Consider the following 22,556-nt stretch of genomic DNA (forward strand, 5'->3'; position numbering starts at 1 on the left):
GGGGGGTCGCGTGCAGCCCCCCCAGCCTATCCGCCTGCTGCTGGAGTACACCGGCACCAAGTATGAGGACAAATTTTACAAGTGTGGTGAAGGTAACCTACCTGTTCAACTAACAGGAAAAACCATCATAGTTTCAATGACAGAAGTGGTACGAGCGTCCATACAGCATTCCCTCTGACTCATGTTACTCTCCTCTCTGTCATGCAGCACCCGACTATGACAAGAGCTGCTGGTTTAATGAAAAGGAAAAACTTGGAATAGACTTTGCCAATGTGAGTGAGGTTTTTAATCTTTTGAAAAAGTTAACTTTATTTGTAAAGCAAACAAGTTTAAATTGTCAATTCATAATGATATGGTGACTGACATTTCATCATAGCTGCCCTACTTGGTGGATGGAGATAGGAAGATAGTTCAGAGTAATGCTATCATGAGATACATCGCTCGTAAGCACAATATGTGTAAGTATTTTGGTTTTCACAAATATTTTGATCAGAGTTTTTACTTTTAAACTCATTAATTCACTAACATTATAAATTAAGACTTTTTTCCTTTTAAGACTTTTCAGTTATGTAAACATCATGTTTATGGTCTCCTTTGAAAAAGGAACTACGTACATAATTTCCAGGCTCTTACTGAATGTCTCCCTAAAATCTCATCTGTTCAAAGGTGGAGAGACTGAGGATGAGAAGGTCCGCGTGGACATTTTGGAGAACCAGGCGATGGACTTCAGAAACGGCTTTGTGATGATGTGCTACACTGACTTGGTGAGTACCATGTTTAAAGTTGAATATGACCCTTTTACACCTCTAAATATCCACTAATGCCAGCTTGTCACCCCTCTGGCATCAGGACAAAATAAAGCCTGGATACCTTGAGAAGCTGCCAGGAACACTCAAGCAGTTCTCAGATTTCTTGGGAGACAGGAAGTGGTTTGCAGGTGACAAGGTAGGTCACCCTGAAACACAAGACACTTTGTATGTTTAGGCACAAGTATTTTTAAAGCTGGGTTGGTCAGATTTTAACTGGCTAGAACATAAACTGATGACTTAAATTTAACACCCTGTGAATTTGATCTGCTGTACATGTTGGTGAAGAATTGCCTGTTTACAGTGGGGGTTTTGTTGTTTTGATGATCTTCCTACTGTCACTAGAAACTGCTTAGAGCTGGTCATGTAAGTGAACCAACCAGTAAATTTGTGGGTTGCAAAACCAAAATGGTGACCTTACACAAGTTTTAAAGCTTCATAGATCTGAAGAACTGCATTGTGGGTAATATCTGGGTGTATCACTCATAACTACCTCTGACATTACATGTAGTAATTGCATTGAAAACTTGATTTAGTGTGACTGAGGGTCACTTTGAGCCTTATTTCACTTTCAGCATATTTAGTTAATATAACTTTTCTTCACAACAGATCACTTTTGTGGACTTCCTTTTGTACGAGCTGTTGGACCAACACAGGATGTTCCATCCTGTGTGCCTGGATAACTTCAAGAACCTCCAAGATTTTCTGGACCGTTTTGAGGTGAGTACAGTTGGTCAGATAGAAATGCATCTTGCACTTACTGCTGCAAGTTAGTCAGGTAAAGTCCTGCACTTTAGCATCTTTACTCTGCTGTTGTCAGTGTGCCGTCTGTAGGTCAATGGCAGTAATGTGGCCTTGTCCTGTTAATGGTGCGATTCACCTTGCAACAAAGTTTTGTTTTGTTTTGTTTTTAATGACTTGGCATGCCATCGTATCATCCTAGGCGCTGGAGAAGATTTCTGCTTACATGAACTCAAGCAGATTCATGAAGACTCCTGTCAACAACAAGATGGCCAAATGGGGAAACAAGAAAGATTAAGGGGACAATGTGAAAAGAACAGTGTGCAACTAGTTCAGCAATAAATTCCCCAGTTAGCTTGTACAATGTTTCATGTTCTTTTTGTCTTGCACTCTTCTAGATAGTTGCATGAGCCAGTTTTTGTAAAGTCTGTACTGCTATTACCAAGAGAAGTAAAGTTTTCAAAGTAGAGCACTTAATTTCTTTATTACATTTGAAACTGATTAAAGTAGATCTTCTAAAAGCGTTTTGAGACTCAATTTTAACATCACTTATGTACAGTGAAATCTAAGAGCATTAATCAGAAAATATTACAGGGTATAAGTTAATGCACTTGAAGAGTAAGTTAGATGTGCAACAGAGGTTAAGAGCAAAATCTGTTGAATGGAACAAACATAATCGCAGGGAAACTACACAACTGCAATTGTAAAAGTTAGTTTGAAGCAGTTTCATTTATATGGAAGAGGATAGTGACCTCCTCCACATCGAGTAGGCCAACTTAAGTTGGCCTTCAACTGCAGAACACTGACTTTTGTGGTCCTAATCCTCTCCCATAATGTTAATAGCTATCCACAAGATAATTTGACACCACTTAACTACAGATATTGATGTGCGGATTAAAGTCTAGAAACAAACTGAAGGACTTGAGCAGTGAAGGAGGTCCTTAGTAGCGTCCATTGTACAGGCCCGATGATTCACTGGCGAGCTGCAGGGAACGGGATGAAATGTTACTTATGCATTCTGTCACTAAACAGCTGCAACACATATGACATTACTTACTGCAATGGCTGACTTAATGGCCTGAAGCTGGAAGAAGACCTTGCCTCCTTCCTCTGGACACACAGTCCTTATCTCGTCCTTGGTCATTCCCAGAAGCAGTTTGCCAGTCAGCACCCCGAGGCTGCTCACAGTGCTGGAAAGGCATAAAACACACTTCATCATGTAAGAAAGGGCACTGCATTCACAAAAAAGAATCTTGTAATTACAACTTTATCCCTTAATTATAAGGTTCTGATTTAGCATTGACGGTGTTTACAGCTATGCTTTTTTGGTGAAAGGTGGGGATGACATAAGGCATACTATCACTACAAGCAGTGACTAATAACGTCAACATTCATTTGCGTGGAAAAATTTGATCTTAATGGTTCGATGGCCTTATGTCTGAATCTACACGTTTCCGCCGTTGCTCACCATTGTGTGCATTAAGCACAATGAATGTCAGAGCTTTGGAAAAAAAATGCATCTCTGGCATTCATTGTGCTTAATGCACACAATGGCGAGCAACAATGAACAATTTTAGGATATCTGACAATTTTTCTATGCGATTAAACAATGTTACTTGTCCCTGCTTGCAGCAACAGTAGGCGTTATGTCATCACCACCTTTCACCCACAGTGCACCACGGGAAACCTTGTTACATCATTGTTTTAGGACCATTATGAGAGATCTGCTAATTAGAAGCCCATTTGTAGTTAACAGTTCACTTTTGTTGTGCAGTATTTGATATACTGACAGCTATCACTGAATTACTTTGATACTAAATTCCTTAAAACCTGATTTTTCAGGCAAGTTTTGTGGCGTTCCAACTTACATTATCTCCTAATTATGAGAAATTTATTTATTTTTTTCCTTTGAATGCAGTGTGCTTCCATAATCAGGAAATAGAAGCCTTATTTAAAGTACAAACATGACTTACATTCTGGAGAATCCTTTATACTCGAGCCAGGCTTTCACCTGTGCAGGCGTGGAGGTCATGTCTAGAGTCACTGGGCCGCGAGTGTTCCGCTGTGAGGGAGAGTAAAGGGAATAAAAATGTCACATGTGACACCTGTTATGTAGGTTACTCAGGAGAGCTTCCTGTCATCCCTCTCACCGGTAGATCTGCCATGGGCCCGGGGCTCATGATCGGCTCCAGAACGCTGAAGGGAACATTTCCTTCCTCGTTACTGGTGCTGCGAACAAGCCACCACTGTTTGGATTTCTGAATTACCTGTAACAAAAAAAAATCCAAACGTGTTCTGTACCTGAGTGATAGTACTGGCAGTAACAGTAACAGACAACTATGATTGAGACTGGTAAATTTATGTGTCTAAAAATAGAAACTATGCAGCTCTATTGAGAAACAGTGTAGGTTATGAGTACGATATGAAGATTTAAATGGATTATTGAGCTGGGATGTCTGTTGGATTGGACTGCTCTCTGCTGCGGTTTCAATGTCTGAAATGTTCTAGGAGCCTTTTTCTACCATCAGATGTGTTCAGTTTTCCTGCCCGTTACTGAAACACAGCTCTCATCAACTGGATGTACATTACAAGCCAAAAAAACCCCTGAAGGATAAAGCACCATCATTAACATCCAGTGATTCACAGTAAGTCATTTGTTCATTAATGTTCACACTGCACAAACACATGCAAACTGTTTGTAAACAAAAGTCAAGCAGACATTTGAACAATGGTTTGGTTACCATCCTATGACAGTTTGACAGTGCTGGGAACCTGGGGACTTAACACCAGGCATCTTTGGGCTACCGGTATTTTAATTCAAGTCAGGCCAGTTTGATTAAATTTTCCTTTAACGACGGCTTACATGGCAGATCAAGCGCAGCAGTCTGCTCCAAATATGTTTGAATTTTGAAACTTGCATTTTTCATATCAATCTCGTATTACTATACCTTATACAAATACAAGCAACCTTTGCGCCGTCTTAGATGAACAAAGGTTATTGTACTGTGTCATCTCACCTGAACCACGTCACCCTTCATAACACTCAGCTCTCGGTTGTTCCTGGCCATGTAGTTGTAAATGACTCGCATGTGCAGGGGTGGCTCACTGGAGTTGAAACGGCAAGAGACACACATTTAGTGGCAGCAGTTCAGATAAAGCCCTGGGAGCAGTGATTCAAGAAATGTTTGCCATATTCACTGTAGTGCAATAACACTTACTGTGATGGTGGTGGTGGTGGTGGTGGTGGCGGCGGCGAACCCCACGGACCATTGGTCACAGGCTGTAAAAGGCACAAAATGCAACCTGCTGACACTGAATGGATATGACGCTTGTGATAATAGTTTCGCTGTATATGTTAGCTCATTTTGCTTTGAGAACTCGCATATTAGACGGTACTGATTGCCAGATGACAAGCATTTGTAGATCTTTTCTATTGTAGATGATTATACCACTCTCCGCGTCTCAAGCAGGGTTTTTCTACACACCTCATTAAACACTCAGCTACAGCATAATAGTTGGAGAGGAGCTGAAAACAAGCCTTAATCACCAGCATTGTAATCACCCACATGGAAGTTCATTTCGCAACAGCTGGACATGTGACAGGTACTGATAATCTCTCTGCTAAAGCACCATGAATACAGTAGTAACATGATGCTGTTAAGAAGAGATATGGAAACAAAAACCAGTGTTAATGGACAAGCACCACAGTACTTTGGATTAAAATTTGAGCTGCATTATTTGAGGAATCCCCTAATTAAATGTAATTGTGTTGGTATGTTTCTACCTGTTCAGGCATCATGGGTTTGGGTGAGTAGCTCCGGCTTTCATTTATCTGTCCTGGGGAGAAGCGCTGGCTGCTGCTGCGGCTGCGGGCGGTGGGTGTGGCGGGGTCCTGCTCATTGGTCTGATCTGGCGAGCGGGCAGGGCAGGTGGTTGCCAACCATCATAGAAGTCTGGGGTGTAGGGTGGGACATTACCTGGGTATCTAGATCTATGAGGTGACAGCAGGACAGGAAACTGTCAGCTGAATGAAAGACAAAAAGGAACTGACCTCATGTAAGAATAACCACCAAAATAAGTGGATTTGACAACATGGTGTTTGATAATTCCTGATCTATGAATGATGCATTTGGGCTCATTGGAACGGGGCGAATATAAAGCACAAACTAGGACAAGTTTAAACCTGTCATGCAATTTTAGCTTTATAAGGTGAAATTGTTTTTTGACATACTGGGAAATATGCTTGTTTACTTTCATGCAGAGAAGATCAATGCCACTGTGTCTATAGCAGCTGGTTAGTGTAGCATCAGGACTAGAAAACAGGGGAGACAGTAAATGTGGCTTCCTCCAAAGATTAAGGAAACATCAGTCCACCAGCACCTCAAAAGCTCAGAGTAACATATCATCCATTTGTTATTGCATCTGTTCAATTAAAAGGTATAAAAATGACAAGTTGTAGTTCTGCAGTGGTTTTATGTGCTAGATTATTTTTTGGCCAGATGCAGTCTCCTGTCTTTTTGCCTCACAGTGCCATCTTGTTGGCAATTGTCTTCTTTTTTTTTAACCTTTTGGACAGAGGCAGGCTTGTGGTTTTATATTAAGAGTGACATCAGTCTTCTCTGTCTCATCTGTCTCACAAAGTCAGTGGATAAGTCTCCAAAAATATCAAACTAGTCTAATGGCTTCTTATTGGCAAGCAACGTATTTAGGTTGTATAGATCTGTTGAAGTCCTTAACAACAACTCTTGGGTTGCCAGGTAGTGAAAAATCTCTCTAGCTGATGTTTCTTCTTTCTATAATGCAGCTACAAATGTTGGTAGTCTAATAAGCCATTAGGTCTGCAGTTAGAAGTGTTAATAAGATGCTGATGAATAGATTTTGGTCCAGATTCTCAGCAGCTCAAACTGTTTCTCACTGGTCTTCCTGAAAAACTACACACAAAAAAAAAGACAAAGCAAGCGTCCTATGTGTATGAACACCAGTCAAGAGGACCTTTCACAACCTGCCATCCCTTGTTCTTATTAATGGCCTATTGATAAAGCACTAGTTAATTGTCAGTGCCCATCACAGTATTTCATCACAGACTGAGTCTTCAAGTACAGTATACAGTTGTAAAACTGAAATCAGCTATAATTTCAGACTAAACACTCCCATCAACCATTTTAACTTTGACCTATATGTACACACCAGAAAACAAACTCACTATGCCACAAGTGAGGGCGTGCCAGGGCAGGTACAGGTGCATTTACAATCAGAGGGCTACTTTTGGGTAGGTGACAAGCTGTAGAAAAAGACTTGCGCAAGTGTGTGAGGATTATAAACCTTGGGACGTTCCAGCTGTCTCCCAGAGACTTCCACAGGCAGTCCTCCTCTGGGCTGACAACCTGGCTGAGCAGCTGCAGGGCCGCCTCTGTCAGCAGGGGAGAGAGCACAGTGGGAGGCAGGTCTCCAGGATACTGAGGGACTATCTGCAAAAACAGAGCAAGTGTTTACCGTCACTAAGAAGAGCCTGCCACAATAAGTACACAGCAGCCGCCAGTAAACCGGAGGTCGAAAGAGCTTACCGTGCCTAAAGTAGAGAAGAAGATGTGGACAAAGTCAGGAGCACTGGGGCTGGTCAGGACCCCATCCAGCTGGCTCTAATATAATAAAAGATATTCAGTTAGACTCCTCTGGTTTCTGCTGGAATCACACAGGGCAGCCACATTCTTTCCAAAGCACTGTAGTCAGTATGCAAACTGTGGAGCCATTTAACAGTTTAAAGAAGTGTTTACCAGAAGATTGAATCCATATCTGATTTTCTGAAGATAAGAGATATATTCCTCCTGAGGCGGCAGGCTGGCAGCTGATGCTGCAGGAAAGGCACAAGCACACAACACGGTCATTATGTCTGTACCATAGACTGTATATAAAGAAACATGGTGTGTTCTTTTAGGAGTAATAACGTGTCTGTGAAAAAAGAAACTGCTAAAAGGACATTACCATTTTTCTTTGATTTTTTCTTCTTAGATTTTCTCTTGCTCTTCCCATCTTGCAGTAAAGATGCATTTACTGCAGCAGAAACTTTGTCCAGGAAGATTTCCAAATCATTTATAACATGGTTTAAAATTTCCTATGGAAATGAATAAAATCATGAAACAAAACCTTCAGCAGCTTTTTAAAAACTGTCATGTACATGCACGTTTCATGAGAACAGTGATTAGACAATGTTTACAAATGTAAAAAGTTATTGCGCCACTGACCGTGTTTATTTCTATGTATGCTTGCTCATCCTCCGGGCTACTCTCGAATTGATGAAGATCAGGATGGTGCACTGTTTCTTTTTGCGGAGTGTAAACCCACAGGGGAAGCATGGTTTGTAATTGGGAATAAAGAAAAGTGTGTCTAGGTAAAAACTGAAGTGACTGTGCTACAAAGTAATGTTGACACATTTGACACATATTAGGCAGCAAGTGAACATTCAGTCCTCAAAGATCCTAGAAGCATATGCTTTCAATGTACCTGGTTGTCTGTCCTCCCATTGTGGAGGCGGGAAGTCCGGGGGAGGCGGGGCCCACTCTTGCAGCGTAGCATGAGGCCCGGCTTGCTGAAAACGTCCTGGCGCATGTTCCCCGATGATATTCTCAAGATTACCCCTGTGAACAGCAACAGACAGCAGGTATTGAATCTGCTGATGTCCTCTGCTTTGTCATCAGTGTGATTTTATATTGTATTCATGTGATGTGACACTGTACCTGATGTCAAACTGCTCTCTGTGTGGCTCTGTGTCGCCGCCTTCTTTTTGTACTACTTTATCCAGATCAGCCTTGACGAGTTCCGCCTGGTAAAACAGACCAGCTTTAAATCAAACTCTTATGTGACACCAGCAAAAAGCAGCTACGAATGACTAACAAATTAAATGAACTAACGATGTGAACAACATACAGTATACTTTTAGTAAAGTGTCTCCAGGGAGGGAGGAAACATTCTTCCCACACACTTCCATTCTCATTAAGCTATTCATAACCTAGAGGTGCAACCATTAGCCAGCTGGACTGTTTCAGCAACTGTTTTGAAGCATTTTCAGGCATCGTTTACTTTAATGTGAGCAATTGTTGCTTTTCTTCATCGTGCATGATAATAAACTGAATATCTTTGGATTTTTTTTTTTGTTGGACAGACATTTGAAGACACCGTCTTTGCTCTGAAAGGTCATAATGAGCATTATATCCCCTCTATTTTTTTACATTTTGATGAATAAAAAAAATAAAATAATTGGTAGATTAATCAGTGACCTTTGCATTTTTTATTTCCACTCCTTTATTCAGGATTTTAATTGTATATTATGTATTTCCTCACCCCACTGCGTGTTCACATTGTTATGCAATACTGATAATGGTCCAGGAAATATCTGTCCCTGATTTCAGAGATTACATCCATCACCTTGACTAACACACTCTCCCTTCCCTTCCTTCAGTTGAAATGCGACTCACCCCGGTTTCCTCACACTGGAACATGAAGACCCGAGTGAAACGTTTGTTGCGCTCCTTCAGAGCTACTATCAGCAGGGAGTCATAGGCGCAGCTGTCCAACACAGCTTTCGTTTGCACAACGCAACTCAAAGACAGCGACTCCAGCTCCACCTTTAGGATCACATCAGACAGTACAAAGGTCATGACCTGGGTTGTTATAGTGAATACGAGTATACACAGTTCCTTTTCACATAAAAACAGAACACTTAAAATGCAGTCACACTACATTATGCTAGAAAATGCTACCAACCTTTGTCTCGATGTCACTGAGCAGTAGATATCCTCGCTGAACCTCCATGATCATCTCCTGGGGCCACAGACGACTTTTGGCGTCCAGGCTCTTGAGCTTAGCCACACAGTCGTCCACTGTCCTCATCTCCTGGCCATCCAGCTCACAGGTGAACAGGTGCTGCGGAGTAAACACTGAGAGTCAGGAATGAGGAGAACAAAAGGTTGTATTGTTGTGTATGTGCATATTCCAAATCCCTTTACCTCCACTCTGTATTGAAAGTCATAAGGTTGTCTGTTCAGCGTCTCAGAGTACTCTTTTCTCTGCACTGATGTAAAGAAAAAGTTCATTTAAAACTATGTACAAGACCCTTTTTTGTACAAAACGTACCCTACAATTACACACAGGAGGTTGTGCGGTGTTGCTTTTTATATTTGAACATACTGTATATGGATTTTCCACTGGGTCTAAACATGCCGTTTCTCTGCAATGGAGCACCCCTGAGGTCATCTTGTTGGGAAAGCCGCCACGATTGAGGGGCGACCTCCTGTGAGAAAGGCCTGGAGAATGATAAAAGGCGACGTACATGTCAATAAAACCATAACTTCCTGATGATAAACTATGCACAGTTGCTACAACACAATAGTGTTTTATCATGAAAGGGTGTGAACAGGTGTCTAGAGTGTTGTAAAGATCTCTAATAGTGCTCAAATGGCCAAACCAAATTAGAACCAGTGACTGGTAAACCTGAAAATGGAATTAAACTTTCACTGACCTTGGTGAGTAGAAGGGAGAACTGTTTCCAAACATGATCAAACTATGACATCTGTCTTTTATGGAAGAGTTAAAACATGGACGCCTCTCCGACCTGTTAGAAGATATTTGTGCCACCAGTTATGAAAGAAGTACTCAAGTTTGTTTAAGTAGCAATGCCACAGTGGAAAAATACAAGTCTTGAATTCAAAAGGTTGGGTCAAGTACAAAAGTATTAGCCTCAAAATATACTTAAAGTACCAAAAGTCTTTATTATGTAGAATGCCACAGTTTCAGGTATATAATATTACTAGATTGTCCAAACTGTCACATACCTCCTGGATTGAATGTAGCGCTAAGATGAGTCTTCCTGCCAACAAACCACTTTCTGCAAGAGCAAAGCTTTTCATCTCCGAACAAAACGTATTCCCAGAACCACTCAAGATTTATTTAATCTCCTGTAAATTATAACTTCTACCCACCTTCTTCAACCGGTTATTACCCGTCAGTGTCAGCTCAGTTTTGGCGTCATCATTCCTGTGATTTAAGCCGATTTTCTACCAGGACGTCTCATAGCAGAAAGCATTTGTTCCTCATGCAGTCCCACCCAGAACGCTTCCTTGATTTCCTGCTAAAGGCACAGGGATTAAAGTGCAAAAGACCTGAGGGGAGTGACGGCTGAAGGAGGGCTGGCCCGATTTGTCACTTGAGGTCAAGTATTTGAGGCGCTAGGCAGTAAATGTGTGGCTCATTACGAGTCCAAAGGTTCAGAAAAGCGTCACAGTGATCAGAGATCTTAAGTGCTCTGGAAAACGCTCTTATGTATTTATCTCACTCAAGCATAATCTACTGTGGCTATGAAACATTAAGTCTGTCCCACAGACATTCACAGTAACGTCACACAGAAATATAGCAAGTGTTCAAAGAGAAAAAAAAAACAGGCCAGTTAAAGTTGAATTAAAGATCCATTTATTTGACGTGTAAATACTGTACACACCCATATTGTCGACAGAAATAATCTTTAAACAGGAAACAGTTTATTCTGTAAAGAAAAGTGAATCTTTCGTCTTGGGACAGTGAGTTGGGGATCAGAGTAGCCTTCTCTGAAGACTTGACAGTTTAGGCTGTAGCTTTGGCCTGAGTGGTCTTGGCCAGAGCCTTCAGGTCGGTGATACACTTAGCGATGCTCTCTTTCTCCTGGGGAGAAAAGAGGAAAAAAAAACAAAACACAGATATGAAGCTCGATATCAAACGTTACCACGTATATTTATATACAAGACAGTAAGTGTAGTTGGAAAACCTAGATTTTTTTTTTTTTACAACAGATAATTTTATCATTTTTGACTAACAACTTTGTAAATCAGGAGCTATCTTGTCAAAGAATAGCCCAAAGATAACTATACTTCTTCCTAAAGATTGTTTGACAAATGCAAGCTCTTTTATATTCAAGGACTAGACAATTACCTGTCACACAGTATTCACCATACTCCAGCCGCTCCTTTTCCAATGATTCACAATGAGGGAAATAATGGTTTTGTGGCCAGTGCATCACAAGATGAACATGGAAGTGGTAGCAACTCAGTTTGGCCACTATGCCAAATTCACTTCACAGACCAGTGCAACCCCTGTCAGCTTGGTCTCACTTAGACAAGTGGTCACCAAGTGGCCAACTGCAGACACACTTCGTTTGGGACCAAATAATTCTGAGGTTTGAAATCCAGCCCTGATAATGAAATGTTCAAACAGGAAGACTGACCTGCTGAGGACTGATGCTGCTGATGACACTCTTCTCCACCCAGTTGACCATGTGCTCCAGCTCCATCCGGCGGTGAAGGTTCTGCAGCGCAATCTGGTAGTCCAAGCGCCTCTTCACCTCATTGGTCACCATGTGTAGCCTCTCTCTGTAGTTGGTCTCCAACATCATGGCCACATTGTTCTGAGAGGAAACCAAGGAAAAATATCTATGGTCAAACCCTGTAGGGGTTCTAAAAAATAAATTTTAAGCAGGTTAAACTCCTTCTTTATGTGCAGCCAAAACATTTTTATTTTTAGATAGACTGATGATCATTACAGAGAGGAGACACACACTCATCGCTATCAAGCAAGACAACATGAATCACAGCATCCAAGCTTGAATATGTAGTTCCAAGATCAACTAGCCGATGTGGTCCATAGATCTGTGTAAATCTAATGATCTTTATTTAATAACTTTATTTATGGCCTCTTTTATCCAAGATGTCATTTTGTTCCACATTCCATATCAGCCCCACTGGGTTTCATTGGCCACTCTACTGTAGCCTCAGTTTTTACTTGTTGGCAGCAGAGGTTGAAAAATGTCAGATGCATAACAATGACCCTTCAACAGCTAGGTCCTAAAGTTCGCGGATGACACCACAGTGATAGGTCGCATCACTGGCGGGGACGAAGCAGCCTACAGGAGGGAGGTGGCCGGTCTGGTGTCATGGTGCAAGGACAATAATCTCAGCCTCAACACAGACAGGATGAAGGAGATGATAGTGGACATGAGGAAGGAGAGGAGAACTCATCAGTCACTGTTCATCCAGGGGCTTGAAGTGGAAAGGGTGAGCAGCTTCAAATACCTGGGCGTCCACATCAGTGAGGACCTCACTTGGACACTCAACACCACACAGCTGGTCAAGAAGGCCCAACGGCAGCTGTACTTCCTGAGGAGGTTTGGCATGTCGCCTAGGATCCTCAGGAACTTCTACAGCTGCATCACTGAGAGCATCTTGACCAGCTGCATCACTGTCTGGTATGGCAGCACTACTGCTGCTATGGACCGCAAGCGCCTGCAGAGAGTGGTAAAGACTGTGGAGAAGATCACTAGGACTCCACTGCCCTCTCTGCAGAGCATTTACCACCGCAGGGTGCGTAGGAAAGCTGCCTCCATCCTCAAAGATCCAACACACCCCCAGCACGAACTGTTCGCCTCCCTACCCTCTGGCCGGAGGTTCAGAAATGTGAAATGCAGGACCACTAGACTGAAAAACTCTCTTTCCAGCTGTCATCAGACTCCTAAACAGCTGACAGGAGTTCACAATCAGGAGTTACTTCATGTAATTCCACCTGTACTGTTTACATGCATAGTTGCTGACTGTTGCACATACAGCTCCGATGTAGCATACATTGTCTTATTGTGTTCTTATTATATTTCTTTTCACTCACTGTTTAAAGTGTTTCCTAACTGTACATATGACAAATAAACACTTTGACTCTGAATAGAGGTAAAAGCTAAGGAGTACTGGGGAAATAAATACAGGTTGTCAATGTGCTTCATTTAAGTCTGTCATGCAACTATGAAGAGTGACGGTATTGGAAAATAAAAACAAAGGTCAGTGCTGCTCACCCTCTTGGCATCAAAGAGCATTGATCTTCCATCCACTCTCCATTGTTCCTTCTTCTCATTCTCAATAGCCTGAACCAGGCTGGACATGGCATGATCCTTCACCTCCTGAAACTGGGCCACTTTCTCCTGAAACATACACACACACATACACCAGGATTACAGGGGTGCTTGTAAATGTTGTGCACAAAAGAGAAGACCAATGATTTGTGACTAAAACCCTGCAGGCAGGTGACAAAATCTGTCTAAATATTTAACATGCAACAGGTTGGAATAAGCGTCCACAAACTGATCCCATTATTATCCAGAAAAAAAAAACAACAACTAATCCTTGTGTTACCAGCCTACCTCATTAAGTTTGTCAGCAAAAGCTGCAACGTCTGGACCAAACTTCTTAATACCATAGACGGCAATGGCGCCTATGGTGAGGGCAGCAATTGTCTCATGATTGATAACGTAGATTTCCTTAGATAGCATGTAGAGGATGAGGCCAGTGCCCAACATGTAAGGTCCTAGAGGAAAAAGTAGGAAAAGAGTGAATGTATAATTTTTTTTTAAACCGTTAATGCAGCAGCTTATTTTTGATGACATTTTTAAAACATTAAGATATAAAGTATGAAAACATGCAAAACAAACAATAACTTGTACAGGTTATGTTGTGCAGGAGTTATATTCAACTCCTTTGTTGAGCTTGTGCACTTACTGTTCCCAAAGTAAAAATAAACATGGACAAGCAGCTTTCAGTTTTATGCACCACATCCTCTGGAATAAAAACTCACAGAACACCTAAGGTCTGCTCCAGCTCTCTGTTCTTCTAAATCGAGGCTTATGAACTGTCTGTTTTCTACTGCCTTTGATTTAAATGTAGGACTATGGATGTGGTTCAATCAGAATCCTTGCGAATCCCTTATCAAGTCTGATAAATATTAATTATATTTATTAATATAGCATTTTTAAAGATGCATTTTATTTTCACGCACTATAGCAGCAAAGCAATTTAACTATTTTGTGGAGCAAACCATATAATATTTGTGAATCTAGTTTTTTCTAACCACAACTGATCACTTTCATTGTGATTACAGGCCATTTGCAAGAGAGTATGACACTGACTAGTATGAACCATCAAACCTAAACGATGGATGCTCTGCTGAGCTGGAGTGTTATACTGCAGCTTGATTTTGACATTCATTAACTGTCCTCACTCATGTTTCCTTGTGCTGTATTTGCTCCTTAGTGGGAGGCTGTGCTGCAAAAGCTTAAGTAAAAACAACAGTGAAATTAATAAACCTACTTTATCATTTAGGACCTGAATATCAATTTAATTTAATTAATTTAATCAGATAGCTTACTGAACTATGAACTTAGCTTTATATTTTCAACAATGCGCTTTATGTTTTCTTTAATTTGGCCCTACATGCCAGCTATATAAACTAACTGGTGAAGCCTAACACTGTGACTGTGCAGAGCATTGTCCCAAATGCAGAAGAGATATACTTGTTTAACTTCACTCATTTTAAAATGAAATAAGTGAATGTGGAGTCTTGCTTCTAGTTAAAGACTACAGACCTGTCACTCCAGTTTTGGGGTACAGGAGCTGGAAGAACTCCTCTGGGATGAGGCCATGACGGACCTTGCCTCCCTTCTCTGGCAAAGGGGGCACTGGGGCCAGACTCTGGGATGATGTGTGCAGGGAGCGAGATGCCTGGACAAGACTGATGGGGACAATGATTATGAGCTACTGCTTTCAGAGATACAGCAATCATAGCATTTATATTTATTGTTCATTATCGTCTTAATACCAACTTTAGTAAATGTAACAATTTCTAAGGCACATACCCAGCTCCAAGGGGAGAACCTCCTTTCAGGGCACTGGCTGCAAATAACAACAGAGAAAATAAGATCAACACGGGGTTGCGAATAACGCTTGCTTTCAGTCATGTTTTGCCATCAGATTGTTCTTTGATTAATTAGCACGTCTCTTAATCTCAGACAGAGCTGAACATTACAAACTAACTGCACGGCTAGCTTAAGTGTAGCTAATAAAGTTGCATGTGAGCGAACTGTACTATACAATAACAGGTCCACACGAATCCACTCATGATGACTTCAGTACCCACACGACAAAACAAGTTAAATGTTTGGTAGCAATGTGGCAAATTAGCAGCTAGCCCATGCATTAAGACAAAACCATATTTTGGTGGTCATGTATTGTGAAGCCAGTGTTGCTAGAAATGTAAAGAACATAAAATCGACCAATGCTAACTAGCTGTTAGGTGACATGTACAGGGGTGCAGAGCTAACGTTAGCCAATGTAGCTTCTGTTTGCTGCGCTTAGCCATCATCACCTAATTTAGTTAGCTGAAAGGAAACATTCAAATTCTTTCCTATTAACCAAAACACAATTATACATAAATCAAACTAGCTACAGTTTGACAGCAGGTATCTTACTTGTTACCATCAGCTAACATTAGCATATCTTTCATTCAATGTGCGGCCTTCACTTTACCCTTCAGCTTAACATTAACTTCTAATTAACTCTTGTTTTTCTGCTTGACAGTTTGGTTATACCAGAATTAGGTGAGTTTTATAAATCATATTTAAAGCCACGTGAACGCATACCTGAAACAAAAACGACCCTGGACAGCATGTTTGAAAGATTAAGTTCCAAGTTCTTGCTACACCGGGTAGCCTTATTTCGGCCTCTCCGTGCCCTTCTGCAAGGAACCACAAGGATAGCAAACACACGAAATCCTCTCGAAGCATCGCGAGAACAAGGCTCCAGTTTTTAAAGTTGTTAAAGAAAGCGACTAGTAGATGGCGCTGCATGCACAGACAACATTCGTCGCTGTCCTAAAGTAATTAAGGCTTCAATGGAGTGAATTACAAGTGAAGATGTAAGATCCATTGTCTTAGTTGAATTAAAATACACGACGTTTTTCAAATCTGACACCAAATGCACGAAAATATGAATAAAGTCAAGCAGCTTAATGCAAATAACACAGGCATGCAATCCACTAGCACATTATGATCTATAACGTTATATACTGATCAGAGACTGACCTTGCTGTATAGAAAACATTACACCATAGAAATATGTACTTATTTGTGAACCGCATTAAAGAGCAAACTGCTGTGACTGGACCCTAACAAGTTAATGGTGGTGAGACAGATTTGTTCATGGTAGCTCAGCCCTAGCTAAATTTGTTTAATATGGCAAAGCTAATAGAGTGACCTTTGACTCTGATGTGAATTCAGGTGATTCAGTGTAGGTGAACTACCTTTAAATCACACGTTTTAATGTATTTAATTTTCTAAACATTTATTAATGTAGCATTTTAGCTGCTGAAAAGCTGAAGAAAATAGAACCATTAATTTAAACCACTCATTTACACAAAATCTGCATAAAAGCCAACATATCAAGATTTGCAGCTCATATATGTGTTATAAAGTTTTGCTAAGAGCCTTCAAACCTTTCTAAGGCAGTTATTTACTGTACACCTTCATCAAATTAAAGATGATAATCCATTTCAATGATAAATGAGATTGTTTTTTAAAAACGTTCGTAACCTTTGAATGGAAACCATACACAAACAGCAAAGATCTATCTTTCTCTCTCTTCTCCTCATTAGTTTTTTTTTTAATTCCAGACTATGTGCAGGGAGAATTGGCTGGGTCTGTCTGTAATCTTGGGGCCCACCCGTGTATGGCATCAGTTTGATGCGAGTGGCTGCTGAGATAGAGGAACATATGACGCTGTGGTTCTGTTCACTTCCTGTAAAATTATGCTCAACAGAAACAGCTACATGTGAAACACAGACGAAATCCCCGGACACTACTTCAGAAGAGTGAGAAAATGGATGACTTCCTAACCATCTCATGAAGTGTTTTCCTTACTGAATGAAATGGTGCATTAGGTAAGCTTTATTATGCATTTTTGCTTATTAAGTAGCACTTTGTCTTTGCATTATCTTGAGCATTTTCCCTCCACAGCTTTAGTCAACAGTACCCAGGGCATGGTCTGTCTTTGATATGGTAATCCGATAGCTAGAGCTTTTTAATTGAATACAGCAGCAATGCAACGACTGCAACATCTACCATCACCTATAGCATTATTACTGCTACTACAGTATTACTATTATATTACTATCTGTAGAGCTAATACTGTGGCTGCTTCTACTACAACAGACCCACATGGGTTGCAGAGAATTGCAAGCTACATAAAGCATCATGAATGTCAAAGAAACTCTTTTAAGACTTTTCATTTTGTTTTATTTCCCACTTACAGCTCACACAAGTCTGGAACACAATCTAATTCAAGTTTAGTTTCAATTTTGTAAGCAGGTACAATCTCTTGAGACTAAAATGTTAGGACATTGCTTGAAACATGCCAATTTATACAATCCAGGTATGAGGGTATATTTCAGACTCTTTAAGTGTTTTCTCTAAATTTGAATGATTCACTTTAACAGTTTGAGAAACTATTAATATAATAATACAACTCATATAGCAGATGTAACATCTGAGCCATTATACAGTACCTGCAAAATAATATTTTTCAGCTTACCTTAACATTTTATATAAATCATTAAATAGCATGAGTACAACTTATTTGTTTACATATTTTGTATTTTACATATTTTATCATTATAATTAGTTATAAACCGTTTCCTCATATATGTTGTCATTGTAGGCTTGAGGCACTGTAACAGCCAGAGGAGCTGCCATGGATGCCCTGGCTGTTAGTGGAACACAGCACTCCCCGCTGAAATATTTTGACCAAATAGAGGCGTTCAGAGCAGAGAAACGCGAACACCTGCGAGGACGTAACAATGTGACTTCATGTCGCAGCCCTACCAGAGAGTTTGACACAAAACTGATAAAAAATGAACTGAAAGAAAAGAGACATCTGGAATTCCTGAGGAGGAGATCTGTGAGCCCAGAGCTGTGTGGTGTGAAGCCTATGAAGCATATTTCAAAGATAAAACCTTCAACAAAAACACTTTCAGTGACACATTGCAGTTCAAGAAGCAAGTCAGACACTCTGCACACAAATGTCCAAAATGCATTCACCATTAATAGACACCCACTGATGTTTTCAGCACCAAACAGCAGCATGACAGATGGTCCAAGCACCAGCAAATGGGTAAATACAAGATCCTTTGACAATATTTAATTGTTATGTCACCAGATTCGTGTTTCAGTTGTCATGCTCCACAGTGAATAAAGCCTGTAGCTGCTCTCATCTCCTCAGGCTTCATCATGGTCTGAACAGGCAACACTGATGAGGCCAGAGAAAGGCCATACATGGATGCAAACCTTCACACCAGTGATGATGGAGTCAAATGGACACAGAACAAAACGCACCGACAACCGAGAGAATAGAACTAATGGTAGTCTTGCCAATTATGTAACACTGACTTGCCACATTATCTTTGATCATTCATACTAATATTGTTACTTTCTTTCTCTCTCAAAGCTCAAAAGACAAATATCAAAACAGAAAAGATTCACCAAGAATTCTCCCTCCATACTGAAAATACTCTCCAAAAAAAGACATTGCGAGAGGCTGCTGTGCAAACAGAGTGAGTGTGACTGTCTGTAAATCTCCCTGATTTATTAAACCATTAAATCTCAAATTTAATATCAATAACATTTGAAGTAATTACATATTTTTCCACACAGGTCTGGCCTTGTCACTGTGAAGGAATCAGTGAGTTTTACACTGTTGCTTTATTCACTGGACTTGGTGGTGTAATGTGCAAATTACGTAATAATTATTAACAAATTTAACAGATATTCTTGTCTCTGGTTTGTCAATTAATAGGATGTTCAGCGGTTAGCTGACTATTTGCAGGTAAACCAAATCTTTAACACATCCATCCTGTGCTGTGTTTTATTCATTCTTCTTTAAAATCAGACTGTGCTTTTGACAGATGAAATAAATGACAATTTAAATTGATTAGCAACAAAATACACCCATACTCATTTAAACACACTCAGACATTTTAGTAATACAGCCTTACTGCATCTGGTATGATCACCAGTTTAAGGTGGCTAATGTTAGCACACTCTGATTTGCAGATAACATTATTCAAGCACATCTGTGACTTTATGGCTCTGTTCAGTTGTACCAATGTCACACTACTAATGGTAAATTGTAAAATTTACCATTATCTTGTAATTGCCAGTTGTGCCTATAGAAGATGTGTTTAGCCTATATGTTCTGGAGCCAGGTACATGGCTGAGTATGACAGTTAGCAAACTTTAGCTAGATTATCTACATGCTCTCAACCACATTGAGTGTAGCCAGTGGCCTGCCTTTTATACTTAGAGCCACAAAAAGGAATATTGCTGTTTTACTTTCACCCAGCAAAGAAGATTTAGTGACCTTGGTGATGCTGAATATGAAGTTAAAACTTTAACAGGTGCTGACTGTCTATAGCTACATTCAGTATTTGAACGTTGATGTAGCTATCCCTCTGGTTTGTCAGGAGGCCCTGTGGAGGGAGGAGGTTGTGAAGAAGAAGCTGGCAGCCCTCCAGGAGAGCACGTCGAGCCTCCTGAACTCCTCGAGCAAAATATGGACAGTAAGACTCCCCCTCTGTATGCACAGGCCATTTATTTAAATCAAACACAACCCCAGGTTCCACACTCACATATATATTTCTCATTTTATAAAGTCATGCTGTTGCTGTTCATTGGTCTTTGGTTCCCTGGTTGATATTGAACTGAACATTTCTTTGTCACAGTTGCATACACAGACTGTGTATGGTTGCTGTTGCCTCAGGAAGGCCTGTGCAGCCTGTGGTTTGGAGCTTCCTGCCTCCGCTCTAGTCTAAACTGCATAGGAAGAGTGCAAGCTGTCATTCCTATACAGGAAGGGTATGACAGTCAGTAGCTATTAAAGATGCTATCCATCCTCATTAACTCTTTTTTTAGCTACTTGGGCTGTAATGACGTTTGCTGAGGAGCTAGAAGTTCATTTAGTTTAAAATCTTTATGCTTTTCATCTGTAAAATTGTTTCTTACCCAGGTATGTTATCATTATAACACATGTGCTATTCTGCACACTTGTAGCTGTGTAGTGTTGCAGAACATGCACACAGTGTGTTCTCTGTTGAGACTCACCCATGCTGCAAGTTCTCTTTGTGCACCAGTGTGCACACACTGAACATGTTGTGACAACTTTTGGCAGATGAACCATTAATTTTCCATCTGCAGGTTACAGCGTGACAGTCAGTCACTTCCTTTCTAACCCACACAGGCTCGCTGCAGTGAAGACTTGCTGAGAAACAAGATCAAGGCTCTGGAGGCGCAGCTGCAAGTCTGTCTGCAGGTAAGAACAGCTGCTGCTGGTAAAGAAGCAGCCACTGAGTATTTTTTAATCATACAGTGGGGGTGCTTTTATATTATTTCTTTGCAACAATTCAACCATTCAGCCCTTCTTAAAATATCCAGCCCCTTCACTCTGTCATGCAGTGAAGGTGTTGTGTTTATCAAATGTGCTTCTATGTGGTTTTGAGTTTCTCTCACCCAGTGAGTATTTATTTGTCTAACTCAGTAGTGTTGTGTCCTTATAGAAGTTTCCAAAAGATGCTGTGAAGAAACTGGTGGTACAGATGGAGAAACAAAAACTGATATATGAGGAGAAGGCCCTAGTCGCCCTGCAGAAGGCCACACAGGAGAAAACTGAGGCACTCAGCAAAGCTGAGACACTGCAGGTCAAGCATCTAACACAAATAAAAAACAATCATGTTCTTTCTTTTTAACTAAAGATAAAGACACAACATCAATGTCACTGACTTGGATTTTCTGCTGATTTTGTTCACATGTGAAGTCAGGCTTAACACAAGTGAATCTTGCAGCTGAATCTTATGAAAACCTTGTATTTTGGTCACCAGGAAGCACTAAATACAACAAAGGCAGAGGCACTGAGGTGGCAGAGTGAGTGTGAGGAGCTGAGGCTCAGCTCTGGACAACTCAGGGAGCAGCTGCACCTCAGTAATGAAAAGCTGCAACAGCTACACAGCCAAGTGGAGGTACAGTATACTATGGTAATGTGCGTGGTCAGAAGTTTGAATGTCAGCAGTAGTGGAACGTTTGTGTGTATGTGTGTGTCCGCTGCAGCTGTCCACGTCCAGAGAGGCTGAGCTGACGGAGGCAGTGCTGTCATTAACACAAGAGAAGAAAGAGCTGCAGTGCAACATTCGCCTGCTGGAAGAGGGCAACCAGAGTTTAAGAGAAATTCAGCACCTTAGGGGTAAGACACTTACAGTAGGATCGATGTAAAGTCATTCTCAGCCTTTGTAGCATTTAAAATACTACAAAGATAACATGTTTTTTAAAAACTGCTTTCTCTTTTCTAGATGGCAGCAATGAGAGCCAGGACTTTATAATGGGTGGGGGTCTGACGTCAGAGGAAGCAGAGCCACGACTGATGGTGAGGAGAGACTCTGAGGTGGAGGAGCAGCTCCGTCACACTCAGGAGAAACTTCGGCTCAAGGAGAGAGAGGTAAAGCGAGGATGTCACTGTTTACTGTAGCACATTCATTACCTTTCTTTTTTGTTTCAATAAAAACTGCCACAGAGGTAATGATTACATTCAAGTGTTTCACAAGATATTCATAAATCCAAACAAGATGAGTTGGAAATAATGTGCCCATCACTACAGTTTGTTGGACAGAGGCTGATGCAGAAGGAAAGAACATTTATTTTTTCACATAAAATGGTTCATGATGCATTTAAATATATTTTTTAAAAAGATAATATATTTTTTTAAATAATATGTATGTCGTTTTCAAATGCAGTCCAAATGCATAAAAATAATTCTCAAGATGGGTTTTATAATTAATATAAGAGTAACTACCCTCAATATTTTATGGATAATGATACACCGGTTAATAGATTGGAGGATGTAGTAGATAAGTTTAATAGGTTCTTTGTGAATGTTGGTCCTGGTTTAGCAAGAAGCATTTGTACAGATGATACATCCGTCACTATAAATAATAATACAATCGAAAGGAACATGAGTTCTATGTTTTTGAAGCCCATAGTTGAAAAGGAAATTATAGAGATAGTGAACAAATGTGGTAATAAATCATCCAGTGATAGTGATGGTATCACTATGACAACTGTTAAATGGGTAATTGAGG

At 40.6% G+C, this 22,556-nt stretch overlaps 4 protein-coding genes across 6 annotated transcripts in view; 2 read left to right on the forward strand and 2 right to left on the reverse strand.

Moving 5' to 3' along the window:
• Positions 1 to 1,908, forward strand: part of LOC109970511 (glutathione S-transferase Mu 3-like) — a 3,695-nt gene extending 1,787 nt beyond the window's left edge. Inside the window, exons 2-8 of the mRNA XM_020618092.1 lie at positions 17 to 92; positions 208 to 272; positions 377 to 458; positions 667 to 764; positions 850 to 945; positions 1,416 to 1,526; positions 1,750 to 1,908. Of these exons, the coding sequence (XP_020473748.1) occupies positions 17 to 92; positions 208 to 272; positions 377 to 458; positions 667 to 764; positions 850 to 945; positions 1,416 to 1,526; positions 1,750 to 1,845 (624 nt within the window). The 3' untranslated portion in view covers positions 1,846 to 1,908. The remainder of the gene's footprint in view (positions 1 to 16; positions 93 to 207; positions 273 to 376; positions 459 to 666; positions 765 to 849; positions 946 to 1,415; positions 1,527 to 1,749) is intronic.
• Positions 1,909 to 2,089: 181 nt separating this feature from the next.
• Positions 2,090 to 10,168, reverse strand: eps8l3b (EPS8 signaling adaptor L3b). The gene is made up of 20 exons (XM_020615505.1): positions 10,063 to 10,168; positions 9,732 to 9,847; positions 9,551 to 9,615; positions 9,309 to 9,467; positions 9,020 to 9,169; positions 8,282 to 8,367; positions 8,049 to 8,182; positions 7,790 to 8,013; positions 7,530 to 7,659; positions 7,322 to 7,398; positions 7,112 to 7,186; positions 6,870 to 7,015; positions 5,446 to 5,538; positions 5,332 to 5,413; positions 4,766 to 4,827; positions 4,565 to 4,652; positions 3,698 to 3,814; positions 3,521 to 3,609; positions 2,605 to 2,737; positions 2,090 to 2,530 (listed from the first exon to the last, which is right to left on the reverse strand). The coding sequence occupies exons 1-20, from the start codon at positions 10,095 to 10,097 to the stop codon at positions 2,489 to 2,491; spliced, it is 2,103 nt and encodes a 700-aa protein (XP_020471161.1). The 5' UTR covers positions 10,098 to 10,168; the 3' UTR covers positions 2,090 to 2,488.
• An 818-nt stretch (positions 10,169 to 10,986) lies between these two features.
• On the reverse strand, positions 10,987 to 16,498 carry atp5pb (ATP synthase peripheral stalk-membrane subunit b). 2 transcript variants are annotated; one of them, XM_020619109.1, is made up of 7 exons: positions 16,465 to 16,498; positions 15,241 to 15,277; positions 14,971 to 15,116; positions 13,753 to 13,916; positions 13,408 to 13,533; positions 11,797 to 11,976; positions 10,987 to 11,237 (listed from the first exon to the last, which is right to left on the reverse strand). In XM_020619109.1, exons 1-7 carry the CDS (start codon positions 16,481 to 16,483, stop codon positions 11,160 to 11,162), a joined length of 750 nt encoding a protein of 249 aa, XP_020474765.1. In that variant the 5' UTR covers positions 16,484 to 16,498; the 3' UTR covers positions 10,987 to 11,159. The 2 variants fall into 2 exon arrangements, with proteins under 2 accessions (XP_020474765.1, XP_020474757.1); XM_020619101.1 differs by lacking the exon at positions 16,465 to 16,498 and adding an exon at positions 16,024 to 16,120.
• Positions 16,499 to 17,163: 665 nt separating this feature from the next.
• traf3ip3 (TRAF3 interacting protein 3) overlaps positions 17,164 to 22,556 on the forward strand; it is a 7,522-nt gene continuing 2,129 nt past the window's right edge. For both annotated transcript variants that reach the window (XM_020614972.1, XM_020614981.1), the window contains exons 1-12: positions 17,164 to 17,318; positions 18,095 to 18,547; positions 18,656 to 18,794; positions 18,881 to 18,986; positions 19,087 to 19,114; positions 19,229 to 19,258; positions 19,896 to 19,991; positions 20,669 to 20,740; positions 20,985 to 21,125; positions 21,306 to 21,443; positions 21,532 to 21,664; positions 21,771 to 21,916. In XM_020614972.1, the coding sequence (XP_020470628.1) occupies positions 18,128 to 18,547; positions 18,656 to 18,794; positions 18,881 to 18,986; positions 19,087 to 19,114; positions 19,229 to 19,258; positions 19,896 to 19,991; positions 20,669 to 20,740; positions 20,985 to 21,125; positions 21,306 to 21,443; positions 21,532 to 21,664; positions 21,771 to 21,916 (1,449 nt within the window). In that variant the 5' untranslated portion in view covers positions 17,164 to 17,318; positions 18,095 to 18,127. The remainder of the gene's footprint in view (positions 17,319 to 18,094; positions 18,548 to 18,655; positions 18,795 to 18,880; positions 18,987 to 19,086; positions 19,115 to 19,228; positions 19,259 to 19,895; positions 19,992 to 20,668; positions 20,741 to 20,984; positions 21,126 to 21,305; positions 21,444 to 21,531; positions 21,665 to 21,770; positions 21,917 to 22,556) is intronic.

This window comes from Monopterus albus, unplaced genomic scaffold (genome assembly GCF_001952655.1).
Source record: "Monopterus albus unplaced genomic scaffold, M_albus_1.0 scaffold6.1, whole genome shotgun sequence".
Lineage (NCBI taxonomy): Eukaryota > Metazoa > Chordata > Actinopteri > Synbranchiformes > Synbranchidae > Monopterus > Monopterus albus.